This window comes from Triturus cristatus, chromosome 7 (assembly GCF_964204655.1).
Source record: "Triturus cristatus chromosome 7, aTriCri1.1, whole genome shotgun sequence".
Classification (NCBI taxonomy): Eukaryota; Metazoa; Chordata; class Amphibia; order Caudata; family Salamandridae; genus Triturus; species Triturus cristatus.
Genome location: NC_140590.1, coordinates 769,252,243 through 769,267,456, shown reverse-complemented (window position 1 = coordinate 769,267,456; position 15,214 = coordinate 769,252,243). Strand labels below are relative to the sequence as shown.

The 15,214-nt window shown below is 48.1% G+C and overlaps 1 protein-coding gene across 2 annotated transcripts in view; it reads left to right on the top strand.

The window, feature by feature from the left end:
• Positions 1-956: 956 nt before the first annotated feature.
• Positions 957-15,214, top strand: part of NOTUM (notum, palmitoleoyl-protein carboxylesterase) — a 125,240-nt gene continuing 110,982 nt past the window's right edge. The window contains exon 1 of one of the 2 annotated variants that reach the window (XM_085617552.1): positions 957-1,472. Coding sequence is in view for 1 of the 2 variants with exons in the window: in XM_085617556.1 (XP_085473682.1) it covers positions 1,363-1,472 (110 nt within the window). In the remaining variant the exon portion in view is untranslated. The remainder of the gene's footprint in view (positions 1,473-15,214) is intronic. The other variant, XM_085617556.1, reaches the window with a different exon arrangement.

Here is a 15,214-nt window from a genome sequence, read left to right as displayed (position 1 = left end):
CTGGTTTGCAAATAGGTATGTAGTTTATGTGGCATTCTATATACACATTGGTTGCATCACAAATAGCACATTAAGAGGGGTCGCATAAATTACCTGCCTAATGAATATTAATCAGGCAGGTTGCAAATTACGACCCCTGTGAGTGGAGAGGTGTGGCCTGCAGGGGACAGCAAGCAAATTATCATCTTTGCATTTGCTTTTCCAAAGAGAAAACGTTCACAAAGCAGCAGGTACCCATTAAAGGGAAAAGTACAGCTATAAATAGACAAAAACACAAGTTTCCCATCTGGGAGCACAGTGGAATCATTCACCATCCCCTCCGAAGTGTAACTTGTCTATGGTAAGTATCATTGTAAATCGCATTACGGGATGATGGCCCTTTCACACCCCAGATGATTCCCATAATGTATCTTGAAAGACAAAAAGGCTTCTCGGACCCACAAAAGTGGTTCACTGCATGGACCAACATCATCTTGTGGCCACAAACCCTGTAATAATGCGCATCTCAGGCTTTATAACAATACGGTTCAGTACAACTGGCCCTAAAATCGTAGACTCGCGGCTCGGAAAACAAGACCCTGCCATTTATCACAACCATTGACGAGCCTCGTTAAAATAAATGGAATGATCACCCTTTACAATGCACATTGGACAGAGCTGACGTGTCTGTGTATGTAATCAAAGGACCTTTAACTCCGCCAATAATGCCTACAGCATCGGGAGGCGGGTCTAAACAACACTCTTACATGATTGACACCACTGCCTACTGTACAATCATGGGTGAGGGCGTGCGCCCAGTAAGTACAGATATATCGTGTCCCTCCTCTGGGTGCCGAAGCTTGTGGGGCGCCCCACTGGGGGAGACACTTGATCGCATCTCGGGGAAGCTTCTGAACGGAAACCGATGCTCTGGTTTAATCTGTGCCCTGGGGAGAGGGATCAGGGACCCCTTTGAAAAGCTTTTTAAGCCTCCAATTACCGCTCAATCAGCCGCAGAGAGCTCTGGGCGGGGTTGCGCTGATGACTTTAACAGAGCCTTAATGAGCAAATGAGGGGGGTGATGGAAAGGGTTAATGTTTCCCCCTAACCCACCCCCAAATCTCCTCCCCCCCGCGCGCCTAGAAGCGGATTTGTCCGGCTCAGCTTCGCTGGGATCACCTGCTGATCTCTAACACAGAGGTCACCCATCAGGGCCCCCTCCGTTTACAAACCCCATACCTAGGCCGGCCTTTGGGCTGGTTCGTCCCGAGCAGGACCCAGCGTTCATCACGTTCAGTAGGACAGAGAAGAGCGACGAAGCATCTGAAGTTCATGCTATCCCATAACAGACCCGCGTGCAAATAAAGCCCCGATGACGAGTCCATGAGGGAGGAAACGCCAATCCTGGAACACTACAGGCTAGACCCAGGAAGCACCACGTTCCCGCTGAACCAGATCGCCGGAGCCGTTTACAGCCCAGACAGGAGTCCCAGGTAAGATACTCGGTGGAAACCGTCTTCTAAGGCACTGACCGTTTCTTGCGGTGCGTACTTCAGTCTGGAGACGGCCCCGGCTCAGGCCCCTCTGCCATTGTCCCGCCTGACACAGGAGGGTGTGTGTGTGCGCGACTCCAAGCAGTATGGAATTATTTAAAATAACGATGGCTTCTGGGAGATGTAGTCCCAGTTTGCCTCAGGGAAACTGAGTGGACACTTTTTTTTTTTTACAGTACAGTGTGTTGAAGTGAAAACTGGACCGAGGATGGTGCGTCCTGGGACACAGGCGAGTCTTGTAACGTTAGTTGGGAGGATTATGGAGGGCGGGAGAACTGGAAGGTTGTGGTGTTCGGGCCACAAGGAGGAAGAAACGGGGATGGTATTTGCAGTTTAATGGAACTGGTCTTCCCGGTGGACCGGAAGAGAGCGCCACGCAGGATTCTGCGATGCACGGAGTACGCGATGCTCTATGTGAAGGACAGCTGGGACGCTCGCAGGGGTGGGCGGGAATGTGCGACTGTCTACTCTGAATGTTCGTAGGGTCAGATAGGCAGGGGGTGGTATGAATATTATGGGGTGCTGTTTGATTTATTTAAAGTGTACAAGGTGCCAATTTTTATGGGGCGCCAGTATGTGATGCGGAGCATTATGGGATGCTCAGAGTATTATAGGAGGCCGATGGGACTTGAAGCGTGAATGGTATCTTGTGTTATGGGAAGCTGGGATGAGTGCTGTGGGATGCCCAGGGTTTTAGGGTGTATGTGATGTTCTGTAGTGCGGTCTGTCCGAGGCAGCGGAAGGGTATGTAATGAATGCTGAGCGGTATTATGCGATGCTAGGTGCAGAAGTATGAGCTATGTTCGAATTTTATGGGATGCCTTTAGGATTGCAAGGTGTCGAATGTTATGAGAGGCCCGGGTGTGTTGCTGAATATTATGGGATGCCTAGGGGATTGGCCAGCTTTGATGCTATATTTATGGATGCCTGGTGATTAAAGGTGTCTGTGAAGCGCCTCTTTTTAAGTGGAGCAAAGTTCAGAGACTCTTCTCGCCCAGGAAGGAAGGCGAGTGTATATTTCAAGGGATTCGGGTCTCTATTTCCTAAATAAACAAGGCTCTCTCCAACTGTGGGGATGCTCTGCAGTGTTTATTTGTTTAGCCCTGACTTACATTCAGTCTGTCGCGCAGGAGCTCCCTCTTCCCCATGTGGAGGTCAGTCTCAGCCCCTCTGTCCGCTCTGGGCTATCGGGAGAAGGTTTGTTCTCCCTCCACCAGTATTGGAGGCGTGTTTAACCCCTTGACAGCCGCCTGCTCTGGTGGCTTCAGTCTCACCCTTCACCCCTAAATGGCAGAGCACATCCCTGCTCCGGAAGAGCTCATCAGCGGCCCGCGCTAACGGGGTGTTCGTGGAATCCCTCGAGTTGGCCCGGTCTCTTTCCTATGTGGAAAGAGACAATGGTTCTTAGTGGCCTAAAAAGGTCCAGTTTTAGAAAAACCTTGGAATGGGTAGGGGTTTTAATAAAGGTTTTTCAAACCATGATTTTGAGTAAAGAGAGCGATAGTTAATATAGAGCAGGGACAAGAAGGTCAATATATGACAGATATTTATTATACACAAAAATAAATTTCAGGTGCTCACATATTTAGTGACAAAAAGCGTGCCATGAAAGGTGAAGGTGAACTTTAAAAAAACCATCGCATTAACAACAGACGTATGAACCACTTTCTACTTTGACTTAATATGAAGGGTTCATATTGTAAGCGGTCGACGACGTTTCGAACTCAGTTATTTGAGTTCATCTTCAGGACAATTGTGAGCATCTAGAATTGTCTATGTAGATAACCAATGAAGGGTCTGAAAGTAGTGCGAGGATTTTGTAACTGATCCAAAACCAGCCGGGGGCAGTCAATTGCAAGTTAAGGGGCCTATTTCAGAGCCGGAGGCTAGAACAAACGCGCTGTAGTCACTGGGCTGGAAAAGGATGATGTACAGGTGCCGGGGAATTTAATTAATTAGTTTGCCGGAAAAGATGCAATGAATGCGGGCCTCGGGGCGGGGTTGGTCGAGAACTGCTCAGGAGCTTCTTCGCGCTGAGAATTCTCAGCGCGAAGTAGAAAGTGGTTCATACGTCTGTTGTTAATGCGATGGTTTTTTTAAAGTTCACCTTCACCTTTCATGTCACGCTTTTTGTCACTAAATATGTGAGCACCTGAAATTTCTTTTTGTGTATAATAAATATCTGTCATATCTTGACCTTCTTGTCCCTGCTCTATATTAACTATCGCTCTCTTTACTCAAAATCATGGTTTGAAAAACCTTTATTAAAACCCCTACCCATTCCAAGGTTTTTCTAAAACTGGACCTTTTTAGGCCACTAAGAACCATTGTCTCTTTCCACATGTACCACCCCTGGTTCGCATTTCGGGGTACCCTTGTTCTTATAAAACAACCGGTCTCTTTCCTAGTCACTTTAGAGTCTGGGTCTCCTTCCTCCAGCCACTGGAATGCAGGCAATGCACTCCCACTGTCCTGTGAAGCTGTCCTCACCTCCTGTCTTGTGCTAAAAGGGATCCCACTTGCTTTGGCACTCATCACACACACACAGTCCTACTCGCAAACACGTGTCGCATCTCATTGCACATGTACTTAACGGGCACACATGATGTCCGTGCCAGGGGCCGGGGTGTCGCGCAACTTTAGGACTCTATACGAGAGGGGTTGGACACTCTTTGACGCATAGAAAAGCTAAGTCAAACACACATTCTTGAATCAGTATGCTTCCACTACTGCTTCACGTGACAGACCCAACGCAGCAACAGTATTCACTGTCGCCTACGAGGGCACGCTCCAGGGCACAGGACATGTCCTGGACCTCCTGTTATCAGTGACAAGCGAAGGCCTCCATGCGCACACTAGATTCGAGTGACGCCAGGGCTAAATGGTCCGGATGTGAGTCTTGTATGCAGGTAGGCACTTGTCAAGTTCACAAGCCTGTATACCAGGCAGGGGTTATTCCCATACCAAGAGGATGTCACCAAACTAAGGCACAGCCAGCAGAAATACTCATTAGCGCTCATTTTAGCCCTTAGTTAATACTATAAGGTGCTAGAGAGGAGAGCCCACTCAATGAAAGCTTGTTTTGATGTAGTTAACTACAGAGGAAACATACTAAAATGGACCTTTTAGTGGTGAACTCTGAACTGCTCCTGAGTTGTGCTTGCTCCGGCGGCACATATACTAAAATTTGACTGATACAGAGAAGGTACCATCTCCCCAGTTCACATGACTCAGCGTCTGTGGGAAGGAGGAGTCAGTGGGAGGGCCCTTCAGCTTCTCCACTCTTTTATGAACGGTAGAACCCACATTGGCAGCTGTGGAAGCTTTAAAGCAAAGGCCTTTGGTCTTCCTTGTGGGGTACTCCAGGGATCTTCGCTCAGCCCCACTCTTTTTAACCTCTATGTGACCCCCTTGGCAAAATTGGTGAGATCGTTCGGGTTCCAGGTGCTCTCCTATGCAGATGACACTCAAATCATTGTTTCTATATCTAATGATTTGCAATCGGTTTCCCAAAAGGTCAATCGTTGTATGTCCAGCATTGTATGCAGGATGAAGGACAACTCATTAAAAGTCAATGCAGACAAAACCAAAGTTCTGGTCTTTGGCCCCCAGACTTCCATCTGGTCTACTGCCTGATGGCCCGTAGATTGCGGTCCCCTTCCTGTCCCGGTTAAAACTGCTAAAAAACTGGGGGTCCTCTTTGACAAGGGCTTGTCTTTTGATGCCCAGGTGAACCGAACAGTTAGCACCTGCTTTTACATCCCTAAAATCTTGAAGAAAGTATTGCCGTATATACCCTTGGAGCTACATCGTCCCACTATCACTGCACTAGTCACCTCCCGGCTGGACTCCTGCAACGCTCTGTACCTTAACATCAGCGCAGGTTCCCTGAACAAGCTTCAGGTGGTACAGAACACTGCGGCAAGGCTGATTCTTAACATCCCAAAGTATCAGTCAGCCAGGGAAGGAACCAGAGCCTTGCACTGGCTTCTTACGGGGAGGCGCATCTCTTTCAAGGTTCTGAACTTGGTTTACAAGGCAAAGCATAGCAACGGCTCACCATATCTTAAAAACATGTTTCAGTGGTATACTCCAGGGAGGGCCTTGAGATCCTCTTCTCTAAAAAAAACTGTTTTCTCCCAGATTTTGCAAGTCCTAATGGGGTGACTGCTCAGTCTCTGTGGCAGCCGCTAAACTTTGGAACTCTCTGCCTCTTCCATTTCCAAGGCGGAATCGCTTCCGGTCTTCAGGAAACTTTTGAAGACCTGGCTCTTTGCCTCCCAGCTGGTTGTTGGTGTTCTGACTCTTCCCTGTTCGCTTAGTGCCTTTACACCACTTGGTATAAGTGTGTTTTATAAATAATATCCTAACCTATCCTAAGATTGGCATGGCCCCCGAGCAAGGATAAGACACAAATTCCTGAGGAATTCAATTTTTTTAAGATAGGGGAGGTTTGGAAGCAAGCATTAACCAATGCCAGGGTCATGGGTGGGCTAGAGGATTATATACCCCCCCCCCCCAGGGATGCTCCAATGGTTGATGTTCAGGTGCTGCAAGTAGACAGCGGAAAAAATGGTAGACCGGTGGCATACAGGGAACCTATAACAATCTTTGACCAAACTGCACTTGATGAAACTCACAGATGGAATTGGTTGCCTGGTGTTCTAAATAGTGCATGTGTGACCAATTGCCCTTTGCTGCTCCATAGTTAGCAATGAGCTAAAGGTTGTCTCCTGGAACACAGCAGGAGTAAAGAATAGTAGGGAGAAGCAACAATTCCGAAGCTCCCTAAATGTGGATGTGATCTGCCTCCAGGAAACGTGGTGTGATAGGGAATTTCAATGTGATGATTATTTTACTCTTGACTTAAAGGTAGGCCCTCTAGGAGGGAACACGATATGGGGAGAATAGCATTTCTCCTGTCCAATAGATTCAAATGGAAGTATGACCGCTACAGAGATTCCTCTGATTTATTTATGGTGGTAACTTTGTTCCATCCTGGCGGTGAGTTGAATTTGAATTTTTAAAAATGTATAAAGCGCACGTACACTATGCAGTTTCATGGCGCTGGAAGGGATTCCTAAGGCGAAAAAGAGTACGGGAGGCTAAGAGCTAAGGGCTGAAAGCTTGCTGGAACAAGAAGGTCTTGAGGGCCTTGCGGAAGTCAATATAGGAGGGGGAGAGACGAATGGAAAGCGGGAGGGTATTCCAGAGGGTAGGCGCGAGGACTGAAAATTTCAGGCCTCCCGATCTTTGTTTCTTAAAACGGGGAATGACAAGTAGAGATTTAGTGGAAGAGCGAAGGTCTCTAGAAGGGTGGTAATTGGTGATGGCCGAATTAATGAAGACGGGAGCTGTACCCGCCCTGGCTTGAAAAGTAAGGCAGCCAAGATTGAAAAGGGCCCGCTGTTTGATAGGGAGCCAGTGAAGGGCGGTAAGGAGGGGAGAGGAATGGTGAGATTTAGATAGCCCATGTACCAGGCGAGCTGCCTGGTTCTGCACTAGTTGAAGGCGTTGAAGGGCATAGGCGGGAACAACATTATAAATAATGTTTCCGTAGTCTATCTTGGATAAGACCATAGCCATTACAATCAATTTGAGTGCAGGGGGAGAAAAGAACCGGGAGACTTTCCTAATAAAGCGCAGGGAGAAAAACAAGAGGAAACCACAGCACTTATGTGGGAGTGAAGAGTCAAGTGATGGTTAAGTGTGATACCAAGAGTCTTGACTGAATGAGAGGGGGTGGGAGGTAGGCCGAGAGAGGGAGGCCAGAAAGAGGGAGACCAGGGGTTGCCACTGCCTCCAGTCAGTACCAGCTCTGTCTTATCCGGGTTGAGTTTGAGATGGTTTGCATTCATCCAGTCCCAGATTAACAGCATGACGGACTAGAAGCTAGTGATACCTAGTGAAGGAGAGGAGAAATTAAATATAAGTTGGAGGTCATCGGCGTAATTGTAAACTGTGACCTCCATTTGTTGCAGTGCAGAAATAAGGGGAAAAATGTAAAGATTGAATAAGAGAGGGGAAAGAGAAGAGCCCTGAGGGACACCACATTGTACACTACGGGGCGGAGCGGAAAATTCGGCTAGATGGACAGCCTGGGTACGGTCAGCCAGGAAGGAGCCTATCCAGGCCAGCGCCTGTCCCCCTATGCCTGCCGCCCTGACACTGGACAAGAGAATGGAATGGTCCACTGTGTCAAAAGCGGCGGACAGATCCAGGAGGACAAGGGCCTGGGGGGTGTTGGTATCAAGCCCCTCCCTGAGTTGGTCCATGACCGAAATAATCACCTTCTCAGTAGAGTGGCGGGGTCGAAAGCCCGCCTGACAGGGTGAAAGAAAATTACTGCCCTCTATGAAGGAGCTGAGCGCCTGGGTGACATGGGACTCAGCTACCTTCCCCAAGTAGGGGAGAAGAGATATAGGGCGGTAATTTGCCGGGGAGGCGGGGACCGCTCTGGATTTTTTTTAATATAGGGAGAATTATAGCGGTCTTAAAAGTGGCAGGGACAAGGCCATGTATAAAACAATCATTCAGGAGAGTGAGGACAGGGAATGGGCACTCAGCAAAGATCTGACGGAGGATGCGTGCCGGGCAGATATCTGCTGGAGAGCCCGACTTAACATGTCTAAGTAGGGGGGGGCAGAGATTCTCTGGTCAGTGTGGGAATAGAGGTGAAGGACTGGCTATTACCAGGAGGTTGGAGGTGAGTGAAAGTGGGCGAAGGAGTGGAAATGTTGGCTTTAATGCGAACTATTTTTTTTCAATGAAAAACTCATTAAGCGAGTCGCATAAGGCCTGGGAAGGGGGGATCTTGGGCAATGTTCTGTCCGATGAAGCCAGCTCGTGGACGGTGGCAAAAATCGCACGAGACTGGCTTTCTGCGGCAAGAATGCGCCCCGAAAAGTAGTCTGCCTTGGCTGCTAAGATAGCTTGTTTATATTCACTAAGTATGGTGATGTAGTGTAGCCTCTGGGTCGGGCAATATGCTCTTCTCCAGGCTCGTTCAGCCTGCCGTAACTCCAGATTCTTGGCTTTAAGGCCAGGGCTGAACCACTTGTTGGCGTTGTGGATGCGGTTGATGGTGATTCGCTTCAGAGGGGCCACTAGGTCGCAGGCGTTAGCAAGCCAGCCATCTAGAGTGGTGGTCTGGAGATGTGGAGCCAAGCCCGATAGATCCGGGCAAGTGGCAGTTAAGGAGTTACACAGAGATAGTGTCGACTCGATTCCAATTCCTAGCCCGGGTAATAGTGGGGAAGGAAGGTGTTGTTTTATAGCTCAGGTCTAGGGAGAAAGCGAGCACGGAGTGATCGGACCATGGACAGGGTGAGATGGTTGGAACAGAAATCGGAATGTTTAGAGTCCATATCTGGTCAAGGATATGGCCCCGAATATGGGTGGGATCGTGAACGTGCTGAGTAAAATTAAGACTGAGGAGCAATTGAGTAAAGTTTTTGGATATGGTATCCTCTGCAGGATCAGTGGGCCAGAAGTTAAAATCTCGCAGAACAAGGACAGATCTACTATTGACTGCTAGGGTGGCCAATAGATCCTGGAAGGCAGGGAGAAAGCCGGGGGATGGCTGGGGTGGCCGATATATTAATACACAGGTGATTGGGGTCTTAGAAGAGGTAGAGCGTACTACAAGACAGTCAGCTGCTGGTATCAAGGGCGAATCGAGTGTCTGAAAATGAAGTCCATTGCGAGCGATCTAGGCTACCCCGCCACCCGCTCTGTCCTCCAGATGATCTGCACAGAGCATGGAGTAGTGGGGGGGGGGGGAGGGCCGTCAGAACTTTCGGTAAGGAATCAGGCCGGTACCATGTTTCGGTTAAGAACATTAGATCAGGGGAAATGGAATCTAAGAGGTCGAATATTTCGGTCTGATGCTTGACAGCAGACCTCGTGTTCAAAAGAAGGACAGCAGTGGGGGAGGGGGAAGGGCAAGCGAGACAGTTTTAGTCGAGGCAATGCCAAGATCTTGGACATGAGTCCATGTTGCAAGTTTAAGAGGCCAATCTTTGTTGAGGGAGCGCAGTTGTTCGGCGGTATATGTTAAAAGATGTGCATAGTGGTGTGCCCCTTGCCCCGGTCGGCCGCGGACGGGCGCAGACGGGCTTGCCTTAGGCACGCCTTCGACGCGCTGACGGCGCGTCCGCTGCGCGTACCACATATGCACATTATCAAGGAAAAAAAGGGGCGTGGCCTCGCGGCGGTGTGCGTGTCCTGTGGGCCAGTGGGGAATGGCGGCGGGTGTGTGCTCAAGCCTCGGCAGCCCAAGATCTGCTGCGCAAAGAGCTGCCACAGCTGGTGTCAAGGGGAAATGTCAATAGGAACGATGCAGTAAGTAAAAATCCACAATACAATTTACAATTTTTAAAAAGAAGTCACAAACTTTTCTCCGGCTTTTCGCCTCAGGAGCAAGGTCCCCTCTGAGTGAGGCGCATCTAATTTTTATTAGTCAATTCTTATATTCCACTTGATGCATCCTATGATGAACTAATGCATAACGTTTTTACCTTTATCAAAAAACATCAGGATCAGCTTCCTCATGTATTTTTGGTAGGGGATCTAAATTGCAAAATATCCAGTTCACAAATACTTTATTCAGAAAGTAAAAGCCATAAAAGTAAACAATTAACACACCTTAAAACTTTAAAATAAGGTTGATACATTGAGAGGGGATACACTTGTCCTACAGAGGGTCTATCAAGCACATAGTTACAAATACTGCAATTAATTTAGAGGGCATATTTTAAAAGGACAAACGACAAATATCAATACATTAGAAAAAATCCTACACTCTTGATTATTCATTCAAAATATAGTAAAAAGGCATATAATGCCGAATCCATGTTTGAACAAAGTTACATCGCTACTGCAAGGGTATCTTCCTCCTAAATCTCATGGCCCCTAACAGAAAGCTTGTGACCCCGAAGCATACCACAGGGGAGGGTAGCATTTGCAGAAAATTAATGCAGGTCTAACTTGAGTAAAGTTGTCTCTCTCAATAGAGGCAGTATACATTTCTTATGAAGGAGGGCATAGAATTCACAAAAAATATAAAATGCAAGGTATCCTGTTCCGAGAAGCTGTCGCAGGGGCACGGTTTTATTGTACCTGGCATAGAATAACCCTTGGGAAAGGCTAAAATCCAAGGCACCTGATTCAACCGAAATCTTGTTAAGGCAAAGCAGTGTTGTGCGTTGGCAAAATATCCAATTATGCTCCGAACCAATAACTGATAAGAGAGGGTCTCTTCTATTTGGTCAATTGAAACCTAGTGACTGTATTATTGCGAATGGGAGAGTACCCTCGGACTCTCCTGCACAATACACAAGTAAATCTTCAAGGCTGCTCTTCTTTCTATTTATTGGGTGATTTAAAGGTAGTGGATACCCGCATTAGTGATCATAGTTTGCTGATGTTCTCCCCGGGCTTAAGTATGTCCCCTACCTGTTCCTGGAGATAAGATGGGTTCTCCTCCAAATTTGACAAAAAAACAGCAAGGGCACAGTGGGACTATAGAAGTACCACTGTGTTAAAGGGCATGTTAGATACTAGAACATTTAAATGTCTGGGTGGGCGATGAACAGAAACGTTTTTTGATATTTATGAAGCAGTTAATAGTAAGGGTTAATCGAAAACCATCCAAGAGTAACTTTATCCCATGCCCCTCCCGATTCTATTGCTGAATAGAGAAATATATGCCCTAGTTAGGAAACATGTGGTAAATTCCCCTGAGAGGGACTCGATGGTGTCACTCTTAAAAAGGAGCAGGTGTAGGCTTAACAGAGAGAAATGTGACCGGCTAAGGGTAGATCTGAGAGATTTATATCACACATGAGGGGAGATAAAGGGCATTAGTGGGCTCACACCTGCCCTTAATTACTTATCAAACCACAAAGTGGTGTGACATTATGCTTTAACCCCAGTAGGCTATTTAGCGAAACCTAAACAAAGGATGTACTGACATCCCTGCTACAGCTACCTACTTTACTCCCAGTTTCTAGGCAATTCCAAGAATTGAACGAGGATGGCTCGCTCAAGTGATGTAACATGCTTCATCATTTGCCACCTCGTCCCACCCTGGTAAGATGGTACTACCAGGGTGGACTCAACCTCAGGCTGGGGCTGACCTGGGGAGTTTCTTTGATATCGCTTATCTTTTCTGGATAATGCTATGATCCAGTTTGCTGGTTAAAAAAACCTTAGGTTAACCAAAAAGGTGTCCTTTATTCAGGTGGTATCCTGGGTTTATTAAAAAATTACCAACGGGTAAATACCGGAGGCATATATGGATGTAATGACCTATATGCGTCACTGTATGGAAACAAACATACATGGCAACATTTTTCTGCCTTTTGTTAGCCATGTAGCAATGTTCTACATAAAGGGATGATGACTTTGTCGATAGGAGTACAAAGAAAAGGAGGACACACTGTTCTATTTTTTAAACATACACATGTCTACCGGAAGTAGGGCGAGTTAACTCCATATGACAGTACTGTGGTGAAACTTGAGTTTACATAAACAATTTTGTCCTATGCCTCCCAGGGACCACATGTCCCAGGATCCTGCACGATCCCTCGGCTGTATTTTATTACAAACGTTATTGAAAGCAAAATCACAGTTCATTTCCATGTTTGCATACGTAAACCCTTCATATTTACATCATTATTTACACCTGGTGATGCATGCCTAACCTTAACAGAGACACTAGACATCCTCTTCCTACCACTTTCGAGACATGTTCCTGCGTATCCTGACTTATGCCTCGAGTGAGATCATGATTGGCTCCCATGATACCTCTCTGGTTTTGGCCCAGCCTCTCCGCCCATTGACCTGTGGTGGGACCTTCCTTGGGGGAGTACCTCAAACACCCCCAACACATCCCCCTTCGGGGGTTTGTCCTGTGCAAGAAGCCCGTCCACCCAGATACCTATCTCTGGCACTCCTTAAACCTGTCACTTCTCCCTCCCAAACCCCAGGGCCAGTGCTAGGCATGCCCATTGCACATGCATGTGTGGTTGGCCATAAGGGCCAGGTGCCAGCAGTGGCTTGTAATCACTGCGCCCCTGGATCCTTACAACCTCAGTGTGTAGGAAAGTGGGTTTCTGTTACAGTAACCCCCCCCCCCCCAATTTTTTGCCAGACTACTGATGCACTTTGACTTGATGTGCCCTTGGTCCCTGCCAATCAGGTTCCCAGGGCCACTGCCCTGGCATAGATCAGTCACCACTCTAGCTGGGTGCCCTATGCCTGTGGTGAGGGTACAGGTGCATGAGCCCTATACCCCTACAGTGTCTATGTCCATTCTTAGACATTGTGAGTGCAGTGCTGCCATTAAGAGTATATGGTGCTGGGAGCTTGTCATTACGAACTCCACAGCACCATAATGGCTACACTGAAAACTGAGAAGTTTGGTATCAAACTTCTCAGCATATTAAACCCACACCGATGCCAGTGTGGGATTTAATGCAAAATGCACACAGAGGGCATCTTTGTGATGCCCCCTGAAAAACGACCAGCCTCTGGTGGGTTCCCTGACTGGTACACACCAGCCTGCCACCACGAGACCTGTTTCTGAACCCCTAGGGTGGGAGCCTATGCTCCATGAGCCCAGAAACTCCTTTCCTGGGTGGCCGGTGAGCTTCAAAGGCCTGGCAGCCTTTGTAATGCGACCTCCAGCCTCTCCTGCTATCAGGAGCAGGCCCCCTTCCTGTCTCACCTCCCTTTCGGCGGGAAGACAGGTGTGAAAAACCAGACAGCCCAGGAGGTGTGTCCACCTCTGCCAACTCCACCCCTCAGGTGGGGAAGGCGAGGTGAAGCCCACTCTCCAGTGCTCGCCATCTTGCAGATGGCAGGCCCTCCCCAATCAGGACTAGGGATTGTGCTCACTCCCCCACGTATGGTGAGCGCACCAAGGGTGTTGTCACCCTAAGGTCAGTAGCCCATTGGCTACTGACCTCAAGAGCCCTAAAGCGCCCCCTAAATACAGTATTTAGGGGGCAGCCTTGAGCCAAGAACTCAGATCCAGACAAGAAAGAAGATAAGAAGGACTGAAGAGCCGTGCAAAGCTAACAAGGACGACGACCACTGACTTGGCCCCAGCCCTACTGGCCTGTCACCCCCCCCCCCCTCCCCCCTCGAACCTGCTCCTGCGAAATCCCGGTGTGTCCCACAGCCAGCTACCGCAAGAAACCCGGAGGACCTGCCTGCCTTCACTTCTAATGACTGCATCTCCCGTGAACACCTGATTTGTTCAAACTGCAGCTTCTGGCACCAGCCAGAGACTGCGAATCCAGCCCACTCTGCACCCGCTGAACCCGGCCCGAGCTAGAGTGGAAAAACACTACGAGGAGGTCAACCCGGCGATCATGACCCGATATCCGGTGACCCCTTACCTGCCTCAAGCCTCCAGCCGACGCCTGCAGCCTAAATCCAGAAGGCTCCCCCTAACCGCGACCAGGAGCTGGTAAGAAGATCCGACCCCATAAGGCACTTTGCACCCGACGCCCCACGGCCTTGTGTGCCCAAACCGACGGTGCCTAACCCACCCTTAACTTCCCAACTTACCTCTCCCAAGTGGTGGTCGCACCCAGAAGTCCTTCGTCTCCCTGCCTGCAGTGCTTTTGCAAACCGGAGGTTCTCCATAGAAAACAGGGCGCCCGACGTCAAAACAGCACTCTGCACCCGGCCACCCCAGTGCTGCTGAGGGTGCACCTTTTGTGCTAGTTTGTTTCCTCATTTGCCCTGACCTTAACCCTAGGAGCTTTGCTCCCACAACCCAGTGGCCTGCTTGCCAGCAGCTACCAACCGGAGGCCCCCTATCCTCCATTGGATAACATTGGCCCTCATCAGTCTGCTCCCGGCCGCCCTAGAGCCGCTGAGGGTGCAACAACAGTGCATCACTGACCCTTGGGGACCCCTGAGTCTAAGCACAGAGCCTTAACTCCCTCAGTCGATTACTTACCTGTAAACCGAGAACCTGTTTTTCTTCCTCAGGATAACATTGACAATTTTCTTCCAAAAAGTTTCTAAGTGTGGAGTTTTGAAATCGAAAAATATTCTTTAAAAATAATGCAAGTAACCAAAACATAATTACTTACCTGTTTCCAGGAAATGTCCCAGTGCTGAATCTAGGTATCCAGCACTGATTTAGAAAAGTAATGTAAAAAGTAACTTACCTGTAATTTTCTGAAAAAGCCTATTAATTTCAATGTACTGTATTTGCTAAGTGTTGCAACCTACTGCATCCCCTGTAAATCAAACAAAGTACAATTTCCCCTTGCATTTTCAAACTGTTCTCTATCCAGTAACTTATTACTGAAAAGTATTTAATGCTTACCTGTGCCAGGCTTGCTTGGTTGTAAAAATAAAAGAACTGTATATATTTTCATACAAACACAATTGGCCTAGAGTTCACTTATTGAGTGTGTGAATTAATTTGCTGACTGAGTGTGTACATCAAATGCTTAACACTGTCCTCTGATACTGCCTTACTGCTCGACCACTCTCCCACAATTAGAGAGTAAGGTTCTATCTATCTTTTTAGCCTCTGCCTACCTCTGGGGTCACTTGGACTCTATACACACTAAACCTCATTTTGGTGTAGTATATATAGAGCCAGTTTCTTACACAGTGGGCCTGTGACCCTGCTGTTGTGTAAATGTACGGAA